Source organism: Lagopus muta, chromosome 9, assembly GCF_023343835.1.
Source record: "Lagopus muta isolate bLagMut1 chromosome 9, bLagMut1 primary, whole genome shotgun sequence".
Classification (NCBI taxonomy): domain Eukaryota; kingdom Metazoa; phylum Chordata; class Aves; order Galliformes; family Phasianidae; genus Lagopus; species Lagopus muta.
The window spans coordinates 8,825,270-8,846,208 of record NC_064441.1 but is presented as its reverse complement, the minus strand read 5'-3'; the positions used below and the strand labels follow the sequence as shown (position 1 = coordinate 8,846,208).

The 20,939-nt window shown below is 40.2% G+C and overlaps 2 protein-coding genes across 3 annotated transcripts in view; one reads left to right on the top strand and one right to left on the bottom strand.

The window, feature by feature from the left end:
- Positions 1–20,939, top strand: part of PSMD1 (proteasome 26S subunit, non-ATPase 1) — a 61,549-nt gene that overhangs the window by 15,235 nt on the left and 25,375 nt on the right. The gene's annotated exons all lie outside the window — the stretch shown is intronic.
- Positions 474–19,933, bottom strand: HTR2B (5-hydroxytryptamine receptor 2B). 2 transcript variants are annotated; one of them, XM_048954626.1, is made up of 4 exons: positions 16,294–19,933; positions 14,996–15,674; positions 8,595–8,795; positions 474–6,646 (listed from the first exon to the last, which is right to left on the bottom strand). In XM_048954626.1, the coding sequence occupies exons 2-4, from the start codon at positions 15,300–15,302 to the stop codon at positions 5,766–5,768; spliced, it is 1,389 nt and encodes a 462-aa protein (XP_048810583.1). In that variant the 5' UTR covers positions 15,303–15,674; positions 16,294–19,933; the 3' UTR covers positions 474–5,765. The 2 variants fall into 2 exon arrangements, with proteins under 2 accessions (XP_048810583.1, XP_048810584.1); XM_048954627.1 differs by having other exon boundaries at positions 14,996–15,633.

Sequence of the window (20,939 nt, the reverse complement as noted above, 5' to 3'; positions counted from 1 at the left end):
CTGCTGCTAACATTAAGTAACTCAATTACGTGCTGAGTGGATGCTGGAAAGTAAAAAAACAAAACAAAAAAAAAACAAAAGCCCAAACAAACAGAAAGAAAACACCTGAGAATAAAACCTCAATCAGAATTACAAGCATTCTCAAACATTTGACAGACACATAATGAGCCTTTCTGTGGGTTTCCGGCCTTCTAGCTTCATCTAACTCTGTTCAAACAATTAAGCTGACAAACAGAATGAAAAATTAATATTGGCAAGATTGAGAGTTAATTAAAAATTAAATATGCAACGCTTGTACCAGACCTCATAAAAGCAGTGCTACTCAGACAAATGTCTTGTTGCTAAAGCATTCCTGAAGATGGTGACTGGTAAGATTAACCTGAAGAAGGATGTCAGAACAGTCTGTATTTTCTTTTTTTTCCTTTTTTTTTTTTTTTTTTTTTTTTTTTTTTTTTTTTTTTAAGCATCCACTGTTAAACCCTGACGGATTACTGGACTTACAAAATAATTCTGGTGCTTGCTTTGAGTGTCTAAGTGAAATCTGTGACTGTAGTGGTATTTTGAAGTAGTGCTCTGCAGTTCTCTAAGTAGGAAGATTGGTAGGTTTGGGGTTTTCAGGGTGTTTTTATGTATGTGTTTTTTGGGGGGAATGTGTTTATTGTCACTGTGGTTTTTTTAATCACTGGGGAAATTGGAAAGCTCCCCCAGAAACTCAGCTGTCTTCATCTGTTAATGCAGGAATTTGCACGGTCTGAGCTCTGAGCCAAGCAGTAGCCTTTCAGCATGTCTGAGAGGAGGAGGTGCATACCTGGGTCCAGGGCTGTAATTTTCAATGGATATTTTCTGAAATCTTTGTTCACATCCTCTGTGCGTTAGTGGCAGTCTGTAAATTCATCTTATAACAAGCCAGTGACAGATGCTGAAAGCTGATATTCAGAAATATCAGAACTAATGCCACCAGTCAATTTGTCTTTAACCAAGTTCTTACACAGAAGTTATCCTGCTCTGTTCTGATTTGTCTGAAGCATGTTCTGATTGTGGTCAGCAGGCGTCAGCAGTCGTCTCTCAAGAGCTTCTGCTAAGTTGCTCTCCTGAGCACAGATCAGTCCTTGCTGCATAGCGAGCTGTGTCTCTCCTGAAGCCAAAGGACCTGTTAAACTGGCTTCTGCATCGGTGGACAGAAGGAAAACTACACACACAGGCCTTCCCTAGTGGCAGGCATCTTTATTCCAAGCAGGTCACAATGGAGCACTTTTGATCTCTGATTGCAATATCATTTTTGTTCTCAACAGATGCAAAGCATAACTGGGTATAGATAGCTGCCTACCAAAGCAAGAAGCTGTCAGGGCTCTGACCTACACCATATATCGGGTTTCTTGGAGCGCTGCAGCCTATCTGCTTCTTCAGATTTTCTCTCTGAATGAATGAGGAAAGCAAGGACTTAATAGTTGGTTAAAAACTAGCCAGATACATGAAAATCTGGAACCTCATCTTATTCACTCTCGATTCTGTTTGCAGATACAGCACTGTGTTAGCCCTAAGTATGTGTAAGCTGCCTTAAGTTATGAATTTTAACTGATAGTTCTGGGTCTGTTCTCTTCAGTCAGCAATGAGGAAATGAATTACATTAACTTCTGAATCTTTAACCTGTTGTGCAATGATAGAGATCTTATTCTACCACTTCTTCTTTTTTTCCATGGAGGAATACAGTCCAAAACGTGCCTGAACAATAGGGAGGAACATTTTCTTGTAAAAACAGTTCCAATATCCATGTTGCTCGATAAGAAAGGATTAAGATTTTAGCAGGTTATCATTGGCTTCTATAGACAAAAAGCTTATGTTAGACTGTTGTAATAATTAAGTCTTTTCATTTGCTAACTCTCACAAAGTGCATAATCAGTTGTTATGCTTTATGATGTGGTTCTGGAAGGTATTCCTTGGTTTGTCTAGCCTTGACCCCTGCAATCACATGCAGCAATGGAAGGGATTTTCTGCATCGAGGGACTCACGTATTGCCACTGCATCACTCTGTCATAAACCAAAAGCTGTGTTTCATTGCCTGAAAGGAAATATTAACCATCTGTATAGGGATCTGCAGGCTGATTTTGCATTATCTTTCTTGTGCACTGAAAACTGTTACTTGGTGCTAATGGTGTGTGCCATCCCATGTCAAAATTGCAGGCATGCAGAGGCACAAAGAACAAACAGGCTGATAAGTGTCAGAATTCATGACTAAAATGACATCTCCTTCTTAGGACTGTTGTTTGTTGAAGTCTAATTGGATTTACTTGTGCTAAATGCCATCAGTAGTGTGCCCCATACTGGTCAGCAATCTGAGAGTTGCTGGATGTATAGAGCTTGTGAAGGAAGTGTCTTGTGATGGGAGGTGAGCACCTGTGCAGTGCAGTGGGCTAGGCCCTGGCTTGGGTGAAACTCATCTGAGATAAAGGAACGTGGCTGAAGCTCCTGTGAGAAGAGGTCTCACTGAATTTTCTTTTATTTTTTTTTCTGATTCCAGAAAGGGAATTGTGAATTTGGTATCAAAACAGGACAGCAAGCATGTTTAATGTGGTCTGTGTTTCTCTTAAGGAATGCTTGCTGTTGCTGTGGGATTGAGCCTGCTGGAGGTGTAAGTTCATCTGCACAGCAGCACTTAGGGAATGCACAGACTTGGGCTTCTCTTGGTGCCTCTGATAGGAGTAATATCACCCAATAAAGGTGGAGCTGTGCAGTCAGAAGGTGATAATTTCCTTCAAAGCACCACGGGTGAATGTGACAGTTCCTGACAGCTGGAGTCCACAAATCTGTGTCAGAAATACCCAGTTTATTTTCTCCTTTTGTTACAGCTGTCTGAATAAACATTCTTTTTGGATTTGAACTAAAAGTGTTATAAAATGTCACACAGTTATTTTTAGGTAATAGAATATGTTTGCATAACAGCATTCTGTAAAGCTTTTTGCTGCTTGCTTACAATGTGAGTCTCCCTTGCCAGTGCATTGTACTGCACTGTATGCATGCAAGAGCACAGCTTGACTCCTAGGACTAGAGTGAATGGAGCAGTGCAGTAACAGAATAAAATGTGATAGAACATAATATAGTAAAATCTGACAACATTTAATGCAACAATATTTTGTCTTAACTTTAATATTTTAAGCTATTTATTTATTTAGAATTTTGTGTGTCCTTTTCATTTACTGGAAAAGCCAACGAAAGAATGTGTGGCTACTTAGTTCTTCAGAATTCATGTGTTGAGGTTTGGCTGCCATTTTGGAAGGGATGTTCTAGTCTAGGTTATTTCTTTTTGCCTAGGAATTGCAGTATTAAATTTTCTATCATGTTGTGAAAGAAATAAAATCTACCCATTTTCAACATTCACCACTTAGCATGGATTAGTGCTTATCTGAATGACTGGCAGCATGTTGCAAAGCAGTAGCAACCATGAGAGAATAGATTTTTACAGCCAGTGAATAGAATTTGCTGGTCCATCAGCGTTTAGCTTGTTCTGAATTGAACACGTGTTTTCATCCTGTTGGGTTTCTATGCATGGAGAAATACTTTTTATGGTAGGAAGACTGGGCTTTTGGTTAGTCTGGAGTCCTTTTGAGGTTTATGACTCAGTTTAAGTATTGCTGCTGACTACGTTCAGTAGCTGGAATATGCTGAGAGTCTATTTCTGGTTATTGAAGTTGAGCTGGCTTGACAAAATACGTCTTCTTGGGGATTGTTTCCTGTTTTTTGGAATCTAACCATAGATTACAAAGAGGTCTTACAATCATCCTCTAAGGGACGCTTATGGCTAATTACTCCTACTGTTATTGCTACCTGGAGACAGACGGGTGAACAAGAACAGGGTCAGGCAGAAGAGGACTAAGTTACCTCTTGTTCTTTCCTGATGCTGAATAGCTATTTGTGATGTTCCTGCTGGAAAGGGAAGCTTTAAATTGTTGCTGATGTTGGGATTATTAATCCAGTTCGCTTCCCATCTTTAGGACACCCCTGCCATCGTTCTCTGAGAATACAAGTCTGGGGACTTTGCTTTGCTTTGTTTTATTCCTACACCCTTTCCCCTAGGACTTGAAAGTAATTAGATGTAATGAAAGGCTTTTGATTCTTAAATACTTTTAGATACAGGAATCTTCCACAGCCATAATTGTCGATCCATTCTGGCTTTTAACTGCAGGATCCTCCTAAATTTTGGCTACTGAAAGAGAAGTAAGAGCAGTTAAGAGCTTATTCTAACTTCAGTGGCTATCACCAAAAAGGGTAGGAAGGAGAAAGATTACTGTAAGTACTGTGGAGATATTTTTAATACTTTCTCCTGGAGCTCTCTGGCATTTGTTACATCAGGCTCTGTTTCGAACTTGCATGTGTTTTAAATTAAATATATATAAATAAATGTTGGAAGGACATGTTATCTTTAGTACTTTCTGTTCCATAGACGAAAAAATACCTAAGCTTTTTGCTGTACATAATTTGTGTAACTGAAGAGCTCTGAAAATATTAAATATGAAAAAAAAAAAGCCTGGGTTGAAAATTTTACTGTAAATGGAAACTGTGGGGGAAAAAAAATAGCAAACTGGCTGCTTACTGTAAGAACTGCAGCACCTTGGGGAGATCTGACCTCCTGCCTAAAGAGATATGGTTTGGGAACAGCAGATGCTTCAGATTTCCTAGGCAGTAGACAGTGTTAACTTTTCTGGATTGCAAAAAACAATTCTTTCTTTCATTTTTGTGCTCTAATGGAAGACTTGATTTGCCATTATGATGTTTCAGAGTGCAGCCTGGGACCTCTAATCTTATTACATTGGTCCAATGAAACTTTTTTTTTTTAGTAGAACAGAACTGTCAGTGTGTACTGGTCTTGATACTGCTGTTGCTTCTTAGACACTTGTTTTCAGTTTCAAATGAGCTAGCAATTTTATCTGTAACTTTTCTATTTTGTGTGAATGATGCTGGATTAGGGAAAGCTTTTATTGGAATTATAAAAGCCACAAAATAAAGTGATGTTCCAGGCACTGCCTGTCCTGTTTTAGTTATTGATGTGTTATGGCCCTATTTTCGTTACGTACTCATTTTCTTAGTATGAAAAGAACGAAGGGCAGTTTTCTCTGACAAATTTGACAGTGCCAAGCATGTTTATATGTGAGAGTAATGGAGATGAAATTCAGGTGCGAAAGAGATTATGGTCTCCATCCCTATGGAAAAAAATGCAATGCGATGATTTCCACCATGGAATGTTTTGGGTTTTTTGTTTTTGGTTTGTTTGTTTTTTTTTTTAAACTCTCTTGGAAACAGGTTTTATGGTTTGTTGGTGTGCCTTTTGGTATCTGGAGCTCATGATTTCATTTCTGATACCCCAGCACACAAGAAAAGCTCGTACTTGAGTCTACGGTGTCAACAGAGAGAACTATAGGAAGTAGTTCAGTATGTTTGTGTGCTGTCTAAGCAGAGAAAAACTCCATGGGTTTAAATCAAGAGGCTGAAGATGATGAGGACTGAAGTCAGATACTTGCACTGATTTAGCTTTTATTTATTTCCCTCTTTCTGTATGATACAGTTTTGCTATAGTCATTGTTTATCATGGAATGAAGTTGCCACTGTAGGGTTTGGGGTTATAGTAGAGGAGACTTTGGAGAAGAATTCTTTATAAATTCATAAGATATTGCTTGCATAAATGAAACAATAGTACTTACAACCTCTTATAGCACAGTCACCTAGAGTAATAGAGATGGTAACACTATGATGTGGTCACAGCTGTCATTCCACTATACATAGCTTACTTGTTCTTCTGTTTTATCAACTTCGTTCTCTGTGAGCAGCAGTGTATCCAGCAGAATGGCTGATGATGCTTGGATGGGCGAGCTCCTCAGCCTCATTGGGCTCTGGTACATAATGGGATTAATCCCATTTCTCATCCCATGCATAACAAAGAGCTTGGAATTTTCTGTCACAGAATTTCTGATAGAGATTCTGCTGGAACACTTCCGAAGGACCCTGCCAGTCTTTGTGGTCCGATAGTTGCAAGTGATATACCTGCTGAAAGCCTCCCTAAATGTTTTGTTGAAGAGTGTGTAGACAAGAGGGTTCACTCCTGAGGATACATATCCTATCCAAACAAATATCTCCATGAGCTTTTGAAAAACTTCCTTGTTGCACGAGTGGCACAGGACTGAACTTATGTTAGTTATGAAGAATGGGCACCACATCAACAAGAAAAGAAAAAATACAATTCCAAGCACTTTTGATGCTCTTTGTTCGTTAGTTATGGTTTGCATGGATTTCCTCCCAATGGTAGACATTCTACAGATGGGCATATCGTTGGTCAGAGTCTTGTCTTTTCTAGAGCCATTCAGCATGGCCACCTTTTCTGGTGAGCAGGCAGGTGTAGCATCGCGTTGAAATACTGTGGACACTGTTGACCAAGTGAGACGTTGAGGTGGCTTGTTGATCAAATAGGCCTTCTTGCGTAGCACTTGAATTGTCAGAAAGTAAGTGACTATCATGATAGCGAGTGGAATGAAGAATGCAGCCACTGATCCATACAGAATGAAATCGTGAAAGCGATCAGGCATCAGAAGACATGTAATATTTGTAGAGTTTCCGTTTCCATCTTCAATTCCTCTGATAGGGACTGGAATAGCAATGCCTAGAGAAGAAAAACCAAGTACTTAAGTAATTGCTTGCAACCTCAATTTTGAGCCTCAATCTTCAGAGTCTTTAAAGAAAAGTAGTTCCTGAACTCTCTCTGGAGTAGGCACAGGGTGACTTGAGAAAACATCAGCTGTTGAGAGCATCGCGTGGTTAATAGGGCAAATAGTAGTTTGTGAGACTTGGCAAGCTCAGTTTTAACAGAATGACACTTCCCCTTCCCCCCCTTTTTTAATTTTTTTAAACCAGATTAGGGGTAACCCTTAGAAGTTGAGAAAGCAGTATGAAGTTGCCAACATCTCTAGTGTAAAACACATGAATTGCTTTGACTCCAGTCATTGAAATTAGAATGGCTTTTCCCTCTCATGAAGTGAATTTCCCTAATGCTGTCTGCCCCCGTATTTTTTTTCCCTCTTTCTTAGTGGCATCAAGTTATTGGACACAGCTGATGTTTTTGCAGTCTGCTTGACTTTCATATATACAAGTAGTTAAATAGATGCCAGAATTAATCAGTGTGTGCGTTTGAGACAGATTTGTTGTGTCAAGTCACTTGGATATTTAAGAGTGTTTAAATGAGGCTGGCTTGCTTGCTAGCTCTGTAATTCAACACTTAAAAAAAAAAAAAAAGAAAGTTAGCAGTCTTGCCTTTTAAATGAATTTTTTATAACTGCTAAATTACAGTCAGCACTTCATTTGCCAGCAGTCTGACATTACACCAAAAACAACAGGTTCCTTGCTGTCTAGTGAAGGTTATTTGTGCTATGTTTCCTGATACCACTTAGAGATCTAGGGATTTACAGTATTCCTCTGGTTACTGAACTTGACTGGGGCAGCAGGAGGCGAAACGGTTTTCCATTGAGCCACTTGACCCCTTCCTTGAGAAGAGGCACTCCTTTGGATACAGCGAGCCTTTAAAGTGAAGATGGAATTACGTTAACCTTTGATTTGGAGAAACGAGACTCTACTGCAGAGTACTCTTGTGTTAGATAAAAAGAAATGGAATGTGCAGCACTGATTAATAACAATGAGTCAGATATTAAAAGGTCAACTTTCAAGTGTCACATCTCATTAAGAGTTTCCTTTTTGTTGTGATAAAATAAAGAGGCATCTTTTTTCCTGTCATCACGGTTCTGCCAGATTTTTTATTTCAAGTTGAAATTTCTGTTTTTGGGCATGCATGCTGGAGTCAAGAAGATGAATTTACCTATTCTTTTATGCGTCATTGGCTAAAGTAATCCAGAATTATTTTTCTCTTGCACACAGCATAACAACGCTAGGCCTATTGCTGCCTATGGTGTGCATTAGTTACAGGAATTCAATGTTTTCACCATCTTAGCTCATTTTAAAGACTTCCTTTAAGCAGTGAAGACAAGCGAGGTGCCATGTGCACAACAGGGAGACACTAATAAGTATTTATACATTTGCATCCTTTGTATCAATTGAAAGGCCTATTTGTATGATATGTTGCCAGTGCATGGTAGTCTTCACTGTGGCTGTTACCAGCTGCTCACTTATCTTTCAATTTTTGGTGCAAGTAATTAACATTTTTTTTACTAGCTTTATGAGACAGTTTTAAGTAAGGCACTGATTTTAATAGTGTATACTCAAGGCTTAAAGTTGTGTTTGGATGGATATATATTAGATTGTTTCCACAGGAACACAGAATCTTGCTTTCCCATGAGATGTGCTAGCCATGCAGATGTCAGAATTCTAACTTGTGGGATTTTAGAAGCACAAAGTATGATGCTGATACCTACTCAGTCCTTGACCTTTCTGGTAAACTTGATGAGCAGCCACTCAGACTTTTGATGTAGCTGTGTATGACCCAAATGGTGGACTTAGGCTGACCCAGATTGGCCAGATGTGTCTTTGTGCCCAACTCTCACCTATTGTTTTGGATATGAAAAGCTTCTGCATTACTTTTCCAGTTTCAAAACCTCACGTACCTATTGAAATGAGCCAAACAATGATGATTTTGATGATTGTTGTAGCCCATGAGTTGTACTGGCTGGCCTGGATGGGCTTTTTAATCGCAATATAGCGGTCTAGTGATATGGCACAGAGGTGCATGATGGAGGCTGTGGAGAAGAGGACATCAAGGAACAGCCAAATGGGACACAAGGCAGTTGGAAAAGGCCAGGCGTTGTCTGGAAGAGAACAGAAAACTCATTAGAATCTTTGCTTTTTTGAGAGTTTTTAGTATCTTTCTTTTCCTCATTTGGCATCAGTACCTGTGAGAAGTTCCTAACCCTATAGAAACTGAACGTTGCCACCACAGCATTCATTATGTGTGTTGTAAGTCACTCCCTATCTTTCTTTCCACTTTAGATCATGAGCTCTTTGTAGCAAGGGCTCTGGATTGAAACAGTAAAACAGATTTTTAAAAATGGGTCATGACTGCTTGGTGCAGCACCCTAATATTAAATGATGGGGGTTTTTTGGCTTTGTCTCTCTGATAGTCCTCTGATCCAAACACAGAGGAGACAGCAGGCCATAAGCAGTATATTAGTCAGTCATTGCAGAACTATGTGTGAATCTTGAAGTTAGCAGTAATCTTGAAGAATAAACAAATGATATGTTGTCCAGCATCGTGTCCATTATTAAGGTTTTGTGGTATTCAGTGTTGCATCAGGTAGATATTTTGGGAGGCTGGGTCTCTTATTCTTTACGCTTCTAAACTGAAATAACTTCACTGAAACTGACTTCTTTCACAACTGCTTGATTTTTCACTCACAAGTTGTTTATATTACAATCCAGTGCAAGTAATATTAAAGCTGAAATGCACCGTAGTATTGTTTGTGTGTAAGAATGTTCTGTAGTCCTGGAAGTGACTTTGTGAACAGAAGTTTTTTCTATTTCTAGTTGTGTCAGTTCAGATCTGCTCAAATTGTCTCTCCATATAAAATTAATCCATGTTTGATCAGTACTTTTTATTAAAAGCCAGATAATTCAGTTCTTCAATGAATAATGATTAAGGAAAAAGAAAAAAAGAAAAAAGCCTGTAACGATCAAACTTAAAAAAAAATCTCCTTGCTCCAAACAAATAAATCTACGTGCTGAGAATGCCAAATGACCGAAAATATCGTACTGTTCAATCTTATCAGTGTGGTATTGGCACAACAGTTTGACATTAACAGGTTTTCTCATAATATGTCTGTTAGATGGAAATGATATGGTACTGCATTTGAAATGTGAGCCCCAGAAGATGGAAAATTTTAGAAGTCAAACATAGCGTGCGCTTTTCTGCATTGCTGTGTATGTTTGGGAACCTTCCCTGTAGACATGAATGATAAAATGAACTCCATTTTTCCTCCCAGCGAAATCTTCATCCCCAGAACAACGGACTCCAGGTGAGGATGGTGTGGGAAATAGGCAGCAGGGAAGAGAAGTGCTCTAGTTTCAGACCACTAACCTGTAAATTTGACGTGGCATCTAGCTGTGTATTTATTAAAATAGATATCTCCATTGAGCATATACTTCAAAACATTGCCGTTGCAGGTATGAGGAAGTGATAATTAGTGTGTTATGAAACAGCTACTGATGTCCTGTTTTTCTGTCTACACTTTCAACTGGCCTTTGAGCAGCAACAAAAAGGGAAAAATGAAAATGCCTTGTGGTTCGTTGAAGCAGAAAGCAAGCCAGAAAAAAAAATACAGTTAAAAGGAATAAAAATCATGGAAACGTTTTCTGAGTCGAAAGAGGCCCATAAGGATCATCAAGGATCATACTACTACTGAGTATGGTGCAAATGATGCAGGGTTAGCTCAAATAAAATGTGGACAATGGAAAGAGTATTCTGTATCTTGAAGGATGCACAGAGAACACTGCTGGGTTTCAAGTAAGCACCTCACACTGCTGATTAGAATGCACGCATGCTGATCCCTGGGTTATAACTGTTTTACTTTCTGGAGAACAGCAGTGTAAGTTATTTTCATTTGCAGCTTTCTTCTCTTTGCAGAAGAAATTTCTCAAATACTTCTTCCAAAAGCTGCTTTTCTTTTTAATATAATGAATGAAAACAGCTTCCTGGTGCAGAGCAACTTTGTGAGTTTTATGAGCTGTAGAGTTAGTTGGTAAGTGCAACTGAAAAGAAGGCTTTGTCTTTCAGTTTTTCTTTGGAATTGATTGCAGAAGGCAGTAAGTCACCACATCAGGGTTATAAATTATGTTCTGTTTTCTGTATGTATGTTTTTTTTATCCAAGCAAGATCAGGGTAGATCTTAAATGCAGTAGCTGAAAAGAGTTGATGAGCATGGTCATATTTGAACAAATACATAGTGAAACTCTATCCGTAAATCCTGAAGTATCAACTGGCTCTCTAGGATTCGTGCTGTGGCACACGTTGCTTATACTTTTATTTACACGTGTTAGAAGCTTGGTGCCTAGCATGGGAGTGACTGCTGTTGGCTTGGTGATGTGTGGTGGTGGTGTGTGTCACTGTTTGCCTGTTGTGTTATTTTGGCAGTAGGGAAAAAGCAGAATATGAATTTTACTTCAGGACCCAGAAAGCATCTCTGACCTCTGACAACAAGCAAGCAGTTGAGTTCCTGCTTTTTATAATTTAGATTGGAGGTAAATGGGCAAGTCCTGCCAAACGGCAGGGTGTGAGGGTCAGACTGTTAAAAGCTCTGATTCTCCTGTTATAGATCCACACTGGTGGAGCAAACCAAAGCATTACATGATTCACTGTGCTGAGATTTCTCCACCTTTTTTTTTCCTTGGGAGTTGAAATGCTGATCCTAACCTGGACTGGACTTCTTTTTTTCCGTGAAAGCCTGGGTTAGCTGACAGGCCTGCCTGCCTGAAATCTTGTCTGCTTTCTCCAGCTCAGGTGGCATAAGATAAAGATGCTTCCTTCAAACCTGGTCTCAGACTCTGCGAACTGCAGTGCTGCTGCTGCAGATTTTCCTTATTTTTAATTATAATGTGATAAAATATATGCTTTACAATTGTCGTGCACCTGGAGAGGTAAGACAAGCTTTTATCACAACTGTCTGTCCTTGAGTAGAATATTTATTTACAGAAAGATTTATGTATAGGAAATACCTTGGAAATGTGTAATCCCTAAAGCAGTGCATGTATATGCACGATTAAGAGAGGTCTTTAAATAGACTTGAAGATCGTTCTTTTGCTACAAGGGCTGCTGAAATGTGCTGCGTGTAAAGGATTCTGTGATAGGGATCGTTTTGTTGCTGGTAGATAATGATGCTTTTACTGGGAAGGAAATTGATATTTTAATCATCTGCTGACTTAAAGCCCAGACTTCAATCTTCAAGCTGTGGTGTGTGGGTTCATGGCGGCAGCGCTCAGCTTTGTGGTCTCAGGAGGCCCAGGCTCTCCGTGCTGCTGCCTTGTTCTCTCCTTCTTGAGCTGCTTGCTTATTTCTCCACTCCAATTGCACTTTCAGCAATTCTTTGCTGCCGTGCAGATCTTTGAATTTCATCTATGGCACCTTTTTCTAGAGTTGGTTTGACAGAAATGAATGCTAGTTTTCTTACTTACGTTTAGATTTGAGGTTTTGGACAGTAATTGTCAACGCAATAAGTTTTGTTTGCACAAGTGAGAAGGAGATATTTTCCATGGTTCGTAATCAATAATGGGGGAAGATTGGCTCGATTGCTTCTGATGAGTTTCTAAAGTCATGGTTTGCAACCTGGGGGGATCAGCTCTGCCTTTTGATTTCTAAGTGGATGCATGTGAGGAATAAAGGAATAATTTAAAAGATGGCACTGTCTGCAAGTAAGCCACTGCTTGTGAAGCACAGACAACAGACCTTTTCCGCTTTAAATCTTGCAAATCAGATGCTCCTTCTTAAGAGTTTGCTAATTTCACCATCTGATGAATAGCAGCATCTTTGTTTTGCTTCTGTGCAGTAGTTCTGTGTTTATGAATGTGGGTAACTTTGGAAAGCTAGATATCAGAGTGTGCAATGATTTCCTAACGTGCCCACCTTTTTGTAGAAGAGATGAGGGAGGATTTAGTAACCAACAAAAGCAATTAACTGTTTGTATTTTCTGACAATTGTGCTCTTAAATCAAAATTGCACTATTGTATGAATATGCATTACATTTCAGTCACCTTACCTAAAAGAGGAAATCTGCTTCTCATGGTATGATACCCATGGGTTGGTATTGGATTTTGATTTTTTTTTTAAGGGCAGCTCTTTAGTATTGCAGCAGCCTGTTTCTGAAGATTGTTCTCTATCATCAGTGCATGGAGCCATTAACTGTAGGAGCTTTTGCATTTGAACACTGTGACACTAATTTGTCCAAAGCTGTTTAATGTGACTGCGATTTAGTTCACACCTATTTCCTCAAATATTCTCCATATAATTAGATATCAGTTCCGAATCAGAAGCATAATATTTGTATTCCATATCTGGAAACTGCACACAGCCATTGCATTATGACTGACACATTCCTGCATGGAGGTGCCAGGAGGCTGGATGGCCTTCTGACAGTCAGTGATTATTCTGTGTCCAAGTAGTTATCTGGGTAAGGTAGCTTTGCGATTTAGGCCTGCTATGCACTGTTCTTGCTTGATTCCACAAACTCCTGATGTTTTGCTCATGCTTTGAGCTTCAGCATCTCATAAAGAGTTCATAACTTCATAAAGAGGGAAAGCAGTTTTTCTGCTTTGGAGCCATAGAGAAAGGTGAAAATTTTCAGTTTTAACTGCTGCTACGTAGAAGGCTGGTTGCAATCTCACTCAGTAAAGTCAGTTGTAATTAACTGCTTTCTTGTGTATTTCCTGCACCGTGAAAAATGCTTTTGTTTATAAAGATTCCTATGATGCTTCAAACTGTGTAACCAGGATTTAGCACCAGATTAATTGGGAGAGATTAAGGAGCAATATTCTCTTTATGAAGTTTAAAAAGAAGTTATTGATCTAGCATAATTGAAAAGCAACACCCAAACCTTCACAAAGAACCTGCCTTCTCTTTTTATTGTCGCTAGTCAATTAGCAGTGCTTTTATAGGGATCTGTGCTTTTATAACAGCCACTAATTTTATTATTTCTGTTATTAATGAGGTCTTTGGCAAGAACTAAGCAGTGACAGTGTCTGTGAGTTAGCACTTGCATGCAGAAGTTCCTCACCTGTGTGCACCCACTTCTTTTTCAAGGTAGAAATCCCTATCCCAATTATGTACGTTCTGTCCTCTTTGTAGAATCTGTTGCTTGAAATACCTGTCTATTTTATGATATCTGAGAATCCTAACCTGATGCCCTGAATTCTAACCTCCAATTCATAGACTGCTAAGGAAGGAACGGTCTGGAATGCACAGAAATTCAGTGTCATTTTAATGAATAGCCACATTTATTAGTAAGTGATTGCAGTCCCATGCAGCAAACAAAGCTACCGATACGCTTTCTGAAGTAAAGTTTGATTGTGTTTGTTTGTTGCTCAGGCAACTCCTGCAGCCCCAGCACAGGAAAAATGAACTCCTGCTGTCTTTCATTATCTGGAGTTCAGTGGTAGCTGTACCCTAAAGATAATTCTGTAAATCCTTAAGTTTTCAAAAAATCTATATCACATTGATTTATTTTTTCATTTGTATAAAACTGAAATAGACCATTTTTAATTAAACATTCTTAAAGAATCTTCAGGAGTAAAAAGGCTGCTTTCCCATGGATCTGTTTCTGATTAGTTGTCAAAAGTAGTATTTGCTATAAAGCTGGACATGAGAAAATATGAGAGTCATCCTTACTCTGTAATGACTAACCAGAAAGAAATTGTCTCACCCAATATATGTTTAAATAGAAAAAAATCTGTTTTATTTCGTGTGAGCCAGATTGAATGGTGAATCTGAGTCTCAAAGATCAGGTACGCAGATGGGCTGCCCTGACGTGACAGGCAGATATGGGAGTTCTTTGGGGTGCTTTACACACCTTGCCATTTTTCCCAGAGCAGGAGGAAATCAGGTTCCCAGAAACTGAGGCTGGTAAGACTCGTCATTGGTGCTTCCAGGAACCATGTTTTTAAGAGATGACTGCCTGTCATTAGTGTAATATCCAGTACAACAGATTTCGAGGTTGAGCTGAAGTTACTGGAAACAGTGATTCGCTGTGCACAGTGTAATTTGCCATGTCTCCCTCTGCATAGTATCAGCTGTAAGCCTTAGGTGCTTTTTCAGTGGTTTGTTTCAAAAGAAGGACTATCCACTGAGGATGTGCTTACCATAAAGGCATTAGACTGCATTATGGTTAGAGGAAGAAAAGATTTAGCCCTCATCCAAATAATATTCAAAATCTCTGTAGCGGAAAGCAAACAACTTTTCTGTTTAAATCAGACTTCCCAGAGCTGTACCCGGTTTGCAAGCCTGATGGCACGAACGCGCCGTACTCACCAAACAGTATTATGAGAAGGGCAATCGGCATCACAAACAGTCCCACCAGCAAATCCGCCACCGCCAAGGATGTTAAAAAGTAGTTAGTGGCATACTGCAGCTTTTTCTCCAGGGACACCGCCAGGATGACCAGGATGTTCCCACCGATGGTGGGGATGATCACCAGCAGGATCAGCAGTGCAGCCCAGTGCACTTTGTTTCCTTGCTCATCGTTCGAGTAGTTCTCTTTGGGTTCTGTTACCGAGAGAGGTGACAAAGATCCATTGCCAGCTCCAGACCCGTTCAAGAAATGTGAAGGATGGGGCATCTTTGTGCCCAGCAGGATGTGTCCGAGAGCTGTGTTTTGTGCAGGAATCGTGTACGGTGCAAGAGTTCAGTGTGCCTCTCTGCTCCAAGATGGTCCTGAAGAAAGGCCAGCATGGTCAGTATGGTAAACTGGTCATCTGCTATTTTGAGGTACAGTAACCATGTCAGAGCTTGGATCCAATTTTTTTTTATCCCGTGCCTTACTGGGTGTGTTGAGGTCTTAAAAACCCAAGTCCTGTCTTGTGTCCATCTCTGGCTGTTAGGGCTGAAGGTTTGACGTCCCCATATAGCGAGGTTCAGCTCTTAGAAGATTGTACAAGAGAATTCAATGCCTGAGAATAGTAAGCAGTTCATTAGCTCCCATCTTTCACTGCTGTAGGAAAAAAAAAAAGAGAAAGAAAAAGTGGTAGATGGATTTGGATGCCAGTTGTTTCCCTCTAGCTATAGCGTACGAAGGTTTGCTATTTGTAAGCACAAACTGGTGCAGGCAGATGCTGGTGTGATGTGTGTGCAACTCCTCCTCTCTCCAGTGCCTACTCTCCGGCAGCCTGTGCGTAGGCAGGCAGCAGTTCCCATGTTTCCTCTTAATAAGAGTCCTATTTCTCCGGAGAGGATCACCCCAAAAATATCTTCAGAAATGATGTATGTGGTTTCTGTTTTATTCTCGACAGTCCCTACTTTATCAGGTGAGGGTCAGGAAGTTGCAGATAATAAAACACTGGTGACAGTCCCAAGGGGACCATAAAGATTTATGGAACTGAGACCTCTAAATTTACCCATTCCTTCAAGGGGGGGGTGAGTAAACCTTTTGTTTTTGTAATCTGAGCAGGGCTTCTATGAAGCACAGCCTTTTCTCTTCCTCTCCCCTCTCTCAGCTCAGCTGAAGACTTAACGCTTGCATTTCCCCCTCCAAGCAGATGCTGAAAGTCTTTAGCTGAACAGTTTCTGAGAGGACCTGATGTGCTCTAAGTCTCAGGTGAAGAAAGCCTTACCTTTTTCTCTTGTGTTTCAGTGGAGTTCACTTGTATCCAGGAAGATACTCTGTGATTTGTTCTTCGTTTTCATCACATGGTGGACTTTAAGATGAGGTTTTTCGCTGTTTTCTAGAAAGCCGGTTGCTCATTCATTTGTCTCTTATTTTTCAAACGAATGTCTCTTGTTGTGTGTTTGTTTAGCACTTAGCGTTTCTTTTAACACCAAGATGAAGAATTTCTCTTTGAGGAAAGCTGTCTTCCTTACCCAGGCACTTTCTCTGGTTTTTGAATGCAGGAAAAGAATCATTCTTGCTGCATTTAAAAAAGATAAAGAAAGGATGTCCTTTTCTTCTGTCCTTCCTCTTCTACTGTCTTGATGATTTTACTTATGTGATTAGCACGGTCTCAGTGCAGTTTTCTTTGTTCATTAGCAAAACTTGCAGTCTGCTGCTACCCATTGTTTGCTGACCGACTCATTCCAGTGCATGCAGCTCCAGCGCTTGGAAGGAGGGAACTTAGTGAGTGGGGGCTCGGCTGGAAAAGAGCCAGCGAGCATTAATTGATTCAGTGCTCCAGCCCTATAACGTATGCCTCTTGTAGCTGTGTAAGGATCTGCAGATCTTGCTAACAGCCCTTCCTCCTACAATATCCTAACTGTACGCAGGGCAGCATGCGTGCATATGTGCGCGATCGCTCTCTCTGCCTCTCTCTGGTCAGAAGCACAGTTAACCCTGCAAAGTTCTGCTGCCACAGAAACGCTCTGATTAGCATGCTGTTTTAAGTGTGGGGGCTGTTACTTTAAATCTTTCTACTTGCAGCTGCTTCTTATTATTGTGAATGTTTTTTTTTGATACCTTCCAACTTTCAGTCAAATATGTGTATCATCTCTAAGTTTGCGTATTTCTTCATTAAAATGGAAATAGGTTTCACTTCTGTGGACATTAGCTAGATAACTGAGTAATAGAGTCATTGAGTTTAAGGCCAGAAAAGAGCGTGATCTAACCCTGGGACGTCACTGACCATTACACTCCTGAGCTGCTCAGTGCTCAGCAGGCTCAGCCTGCCGTTTGGGTCCTTGGTGAAGTGTGAATCAATTCACGTTCGTTTAAAAGTAAGATAAACTTCTTTGGAATAGAGCTCGTTAGAGCCAAAGTGAGAGAGAGTGTCTGCCAGACGTGAATAGAAATATTTAGCTGGCGGTTTGGGTAGTATGCTAGAATATCCAGCAAAGTTGTCATCACTTGTTCTGTATTTTTACTGCTTAAAAAGAAACCTTTGTTAAAATTTCGTATTGTCTTCATTTTCAATTGACTTTTGATGTCTTTACTTCGTAAGACGTAACTTTCTGAAGAATAAAGATGAATCTGGCTATGGTAATTCTGTTTCCTCGGGATGGAGCTATTGGTAGTAGATATAGAATCGTGTATGCGGAAGGAATGCTGGATTAAAAGCAGCGAGGTGCAATAAACGATAGATTCATCCTTTAATTTCAGTTGTTCTGCTTGTGGGCATATGCCACGTGCAGCTGCTCCTCGTGTCACATCTCCAAATTAGGAGAACAGAGTTAAAAGCTCTGGGGGTTAAAAGCAGACCGTTTCTATCAGAAACTTCTGCTCATCGTCAGCACCAGTTATTGCTATAAGACTGTGCTGGATGCTAAGCATTATCTTTAAAGAGGTGGGTTTTTTTCTTCTTCTTATATTTTTATCTTCCACAGCACAGTAGACAGAGTGACTTCAGTGTGGGGGAAGTATCGCTGGTGGCGAAATGTAGTTTTGTCAACTTGACTTGTTAAAATCTTAGGCAAGTAGGAGAAGCATCTCTTCAGGTTGCTGTGATAAAAAGTTCTTTCTGTCAGAGGGAAAATCAGGTGTTTCCACTTCTCTGGAATACCTCATTGCATTTTATAGCATAATTTATATGATTAAAACATCTCTCCGCCTCCAAAAATGTCTGAATTAAACAAATTAGGAGGGAGAGGTGCTTTGATGTAGCACCACCCAAAGGCCGCCCTGCTGCCTGCAGGTGGGTGTGATGGGAGCTGTGTGAAAGCATCCTTATGGAAAGGGGAAGGATTTTTCAATACAGGTTAAAATAGTGTTCTTAGGCCCTTCCAGAGGATGGTGATGAGACTTCAGCTACATGTAGGCTTGTTCAGAGGACATACAAGCATATAGCTTTGTGCGTTGTTCAATTTCAGATGGTTAAAAAGCTTACCTGTCTTTCATAATGGTTTTTAACTTCCTCAGGCTTTAATAATTCTTCTGGAGGGGGGGGAGGAGGGAGGGGAAATCCACTTGTATATCATTACAGGTCTCTAGCAAGTTCTCTGCATGCCTGGCTAGGCTTTCCCTGCATGCTCCACCTATATGCCCCTTTCCTCTCCAGTGGTAGAACTTCAGGCTCGCTACACCCTGCTTCACCATGAGTATTTGAGCCATGCATAGATATTTCACCACAGCTATTCACTGCTGTTATTTCTGTTTCCAAATTGCCAACAGTGTTTTATTTGAAGGGGTCCGAGTCTGCTTCAGTCACGCCGTCACTGGTGGCAGTGTCCTTTGGTAGGCGCCCATCCCTGCGGCTCCTGTGCTGCAGCTGTTTGCAGCCCTCTCCTGACCTCCTGCTGGTGGGAGGCCGCCTGGGAGCCCTCCTTCCTCAGCAGGTCTCAGTGACGCAACTGGAAGGCAATTTGGATAAAATTGGTGTGGAGAAAGAGCCTGTGCTGCATGAGATAGTTGCAGGAAATTCCTGGCCCCTGAATAGCTTGCATCCTTTTGTCAAGGGAGAAGTAGATGAGATTTATGCCCATGCCTATCAGACACTGAAATATGCCAATTTGTTGCGTTTTTGTCTGCACTTTTCCCCTCCCCTGTGTTGTGCCCTGCTGCACACACACTCTGCAAATTGTGCAGTTAGATGTCTGTGTTCTTCCTTTATTAACTCATGCATGGATAAAATGAAATGCATATTATGCTTTTCTTCTTTACTTGTCTCCACACAAGCAAAGCAATGTGTAGAACTAGTCCTGTATCAAATGATTAATTCATGTCCATTAGCTTAGAAAGTCATATATATTTATAATCTTTTGAAATATGACTGATGAAGAATTTCAAAGATAAATTTGACATTGTTCCCCTCTAACATTTCATTTTTCACCGAGTTGTGAAGCCCTTAAATGTTTAGACTAAAAAATAAGTGTGTGAAGTGATGGTTCAGACAACTCCATTTTTAGTCTCAAGTCAGACTCAGTGTGATGTTTATTTTCAGTATTCTCTTTGTTTACTTGTATACTTGTAAAAGGTAGCATCGGAACGTTTTCATGTTCAAATATTGCTAAAACAGAAGCAGAAATGACAGTAGTCCTGTAACCTTCAAGATGTGTAAGTCTCAAAATGGGAGATAAATTGCACAAGGGTATTTGGATGTAATTCTGAGATAATGAGTACAATGTGCTTCAAGATGGAGTTGTTAATTTGTCTTGTGGTGTTGATGCACACTTCTTGGACAAAAAAAGTAGATTGTTAAACAGAATCAAAGGACCCAACAGTGTGTGTTAAGTTTCAGTATGCCACTAAGGCTGGTGTGGGCAAATCCTACACAGAAAGATGACTTTGCTCCTGCAGGTGTTGCAAATGTAATTTACCTTCAGAACTTCCCCCCCCCCCCCAAGCCTTAGGATTCTGAATAGAGCTGCTGTAAGAAAGGATTCCATTTGAAAAGGAAATAGAATTTGCAAACTATGAAGAACTTCTCCATCATCAACATCATTAACTGAAAGGACGAATGCCCATCCTCCACTTCCAACCAGTCTGTATGTCTTTCTTCAGATTAGGCCTATATTTTAGTTGGGGATTTTTTTCTATCGGAGGCTTAATAAAAACTTTATTTCTGGGAAATTTCAGGGCACTTGGAAGCTAAACATCAGCCTTCTATATACAGTGCAATATTTGTATGTTTACGAGTGTCACGTATTATATCCCAGTGATGAACATCCTCTGGAACGAGATCAAAGTTGGGGCTGAAGCTGAGGTTGCGGGGCAGCGTTAGGCAGTTGCGTTGTGCTTCTGCGAGGATGCAGAATCCTCAGTTAAGCAGTGTTTGCTTCTGTGTGGTTTTGAGAGGAGCCACTTGGTGAGTAAACCCAATAAAATGCCAGCTGTTAGATTTTGCTGACGATTTCTCATTACTGTCTTGGTGCATCTTAATTTTCTTAAAGGTTTTGCTTATGATTTCTGAAACAAACCAAACTGTACCTTGGAGCAAGTCCTTCATCAGCAGGCCAAGTATCACAGCAGTAAAACTTCTCCTGGCATGGGCTGGAAACAAAGCTGTAGCTGGCTACTGTGCAGAAGTCCTAGGGAACAGACTCGTGAAGCTTCTTTGGCTTCTTAATTTATTTTGTTTCCTGATAACAGAAGGAATAAAGCCAGTTGTGACGAAGATTTTTTTGGTTGTGGGTGTGGATTCATTGACGTTTATATTTCTTTGGATTACATAGGAGCAGTAGAGCAATACTCAAATGAAAATGAAGGAAACAATCAAGCACTTCTGTTGTTTTGCTGTTGAGTAAAATGTAATTGCAAAACCAGGCTGCTTGAGCAAAACCAGCATTAAGGAGGAAAGGAAGGAACCGGTGCATTAAAGGTAATTTGGTTTAAAAA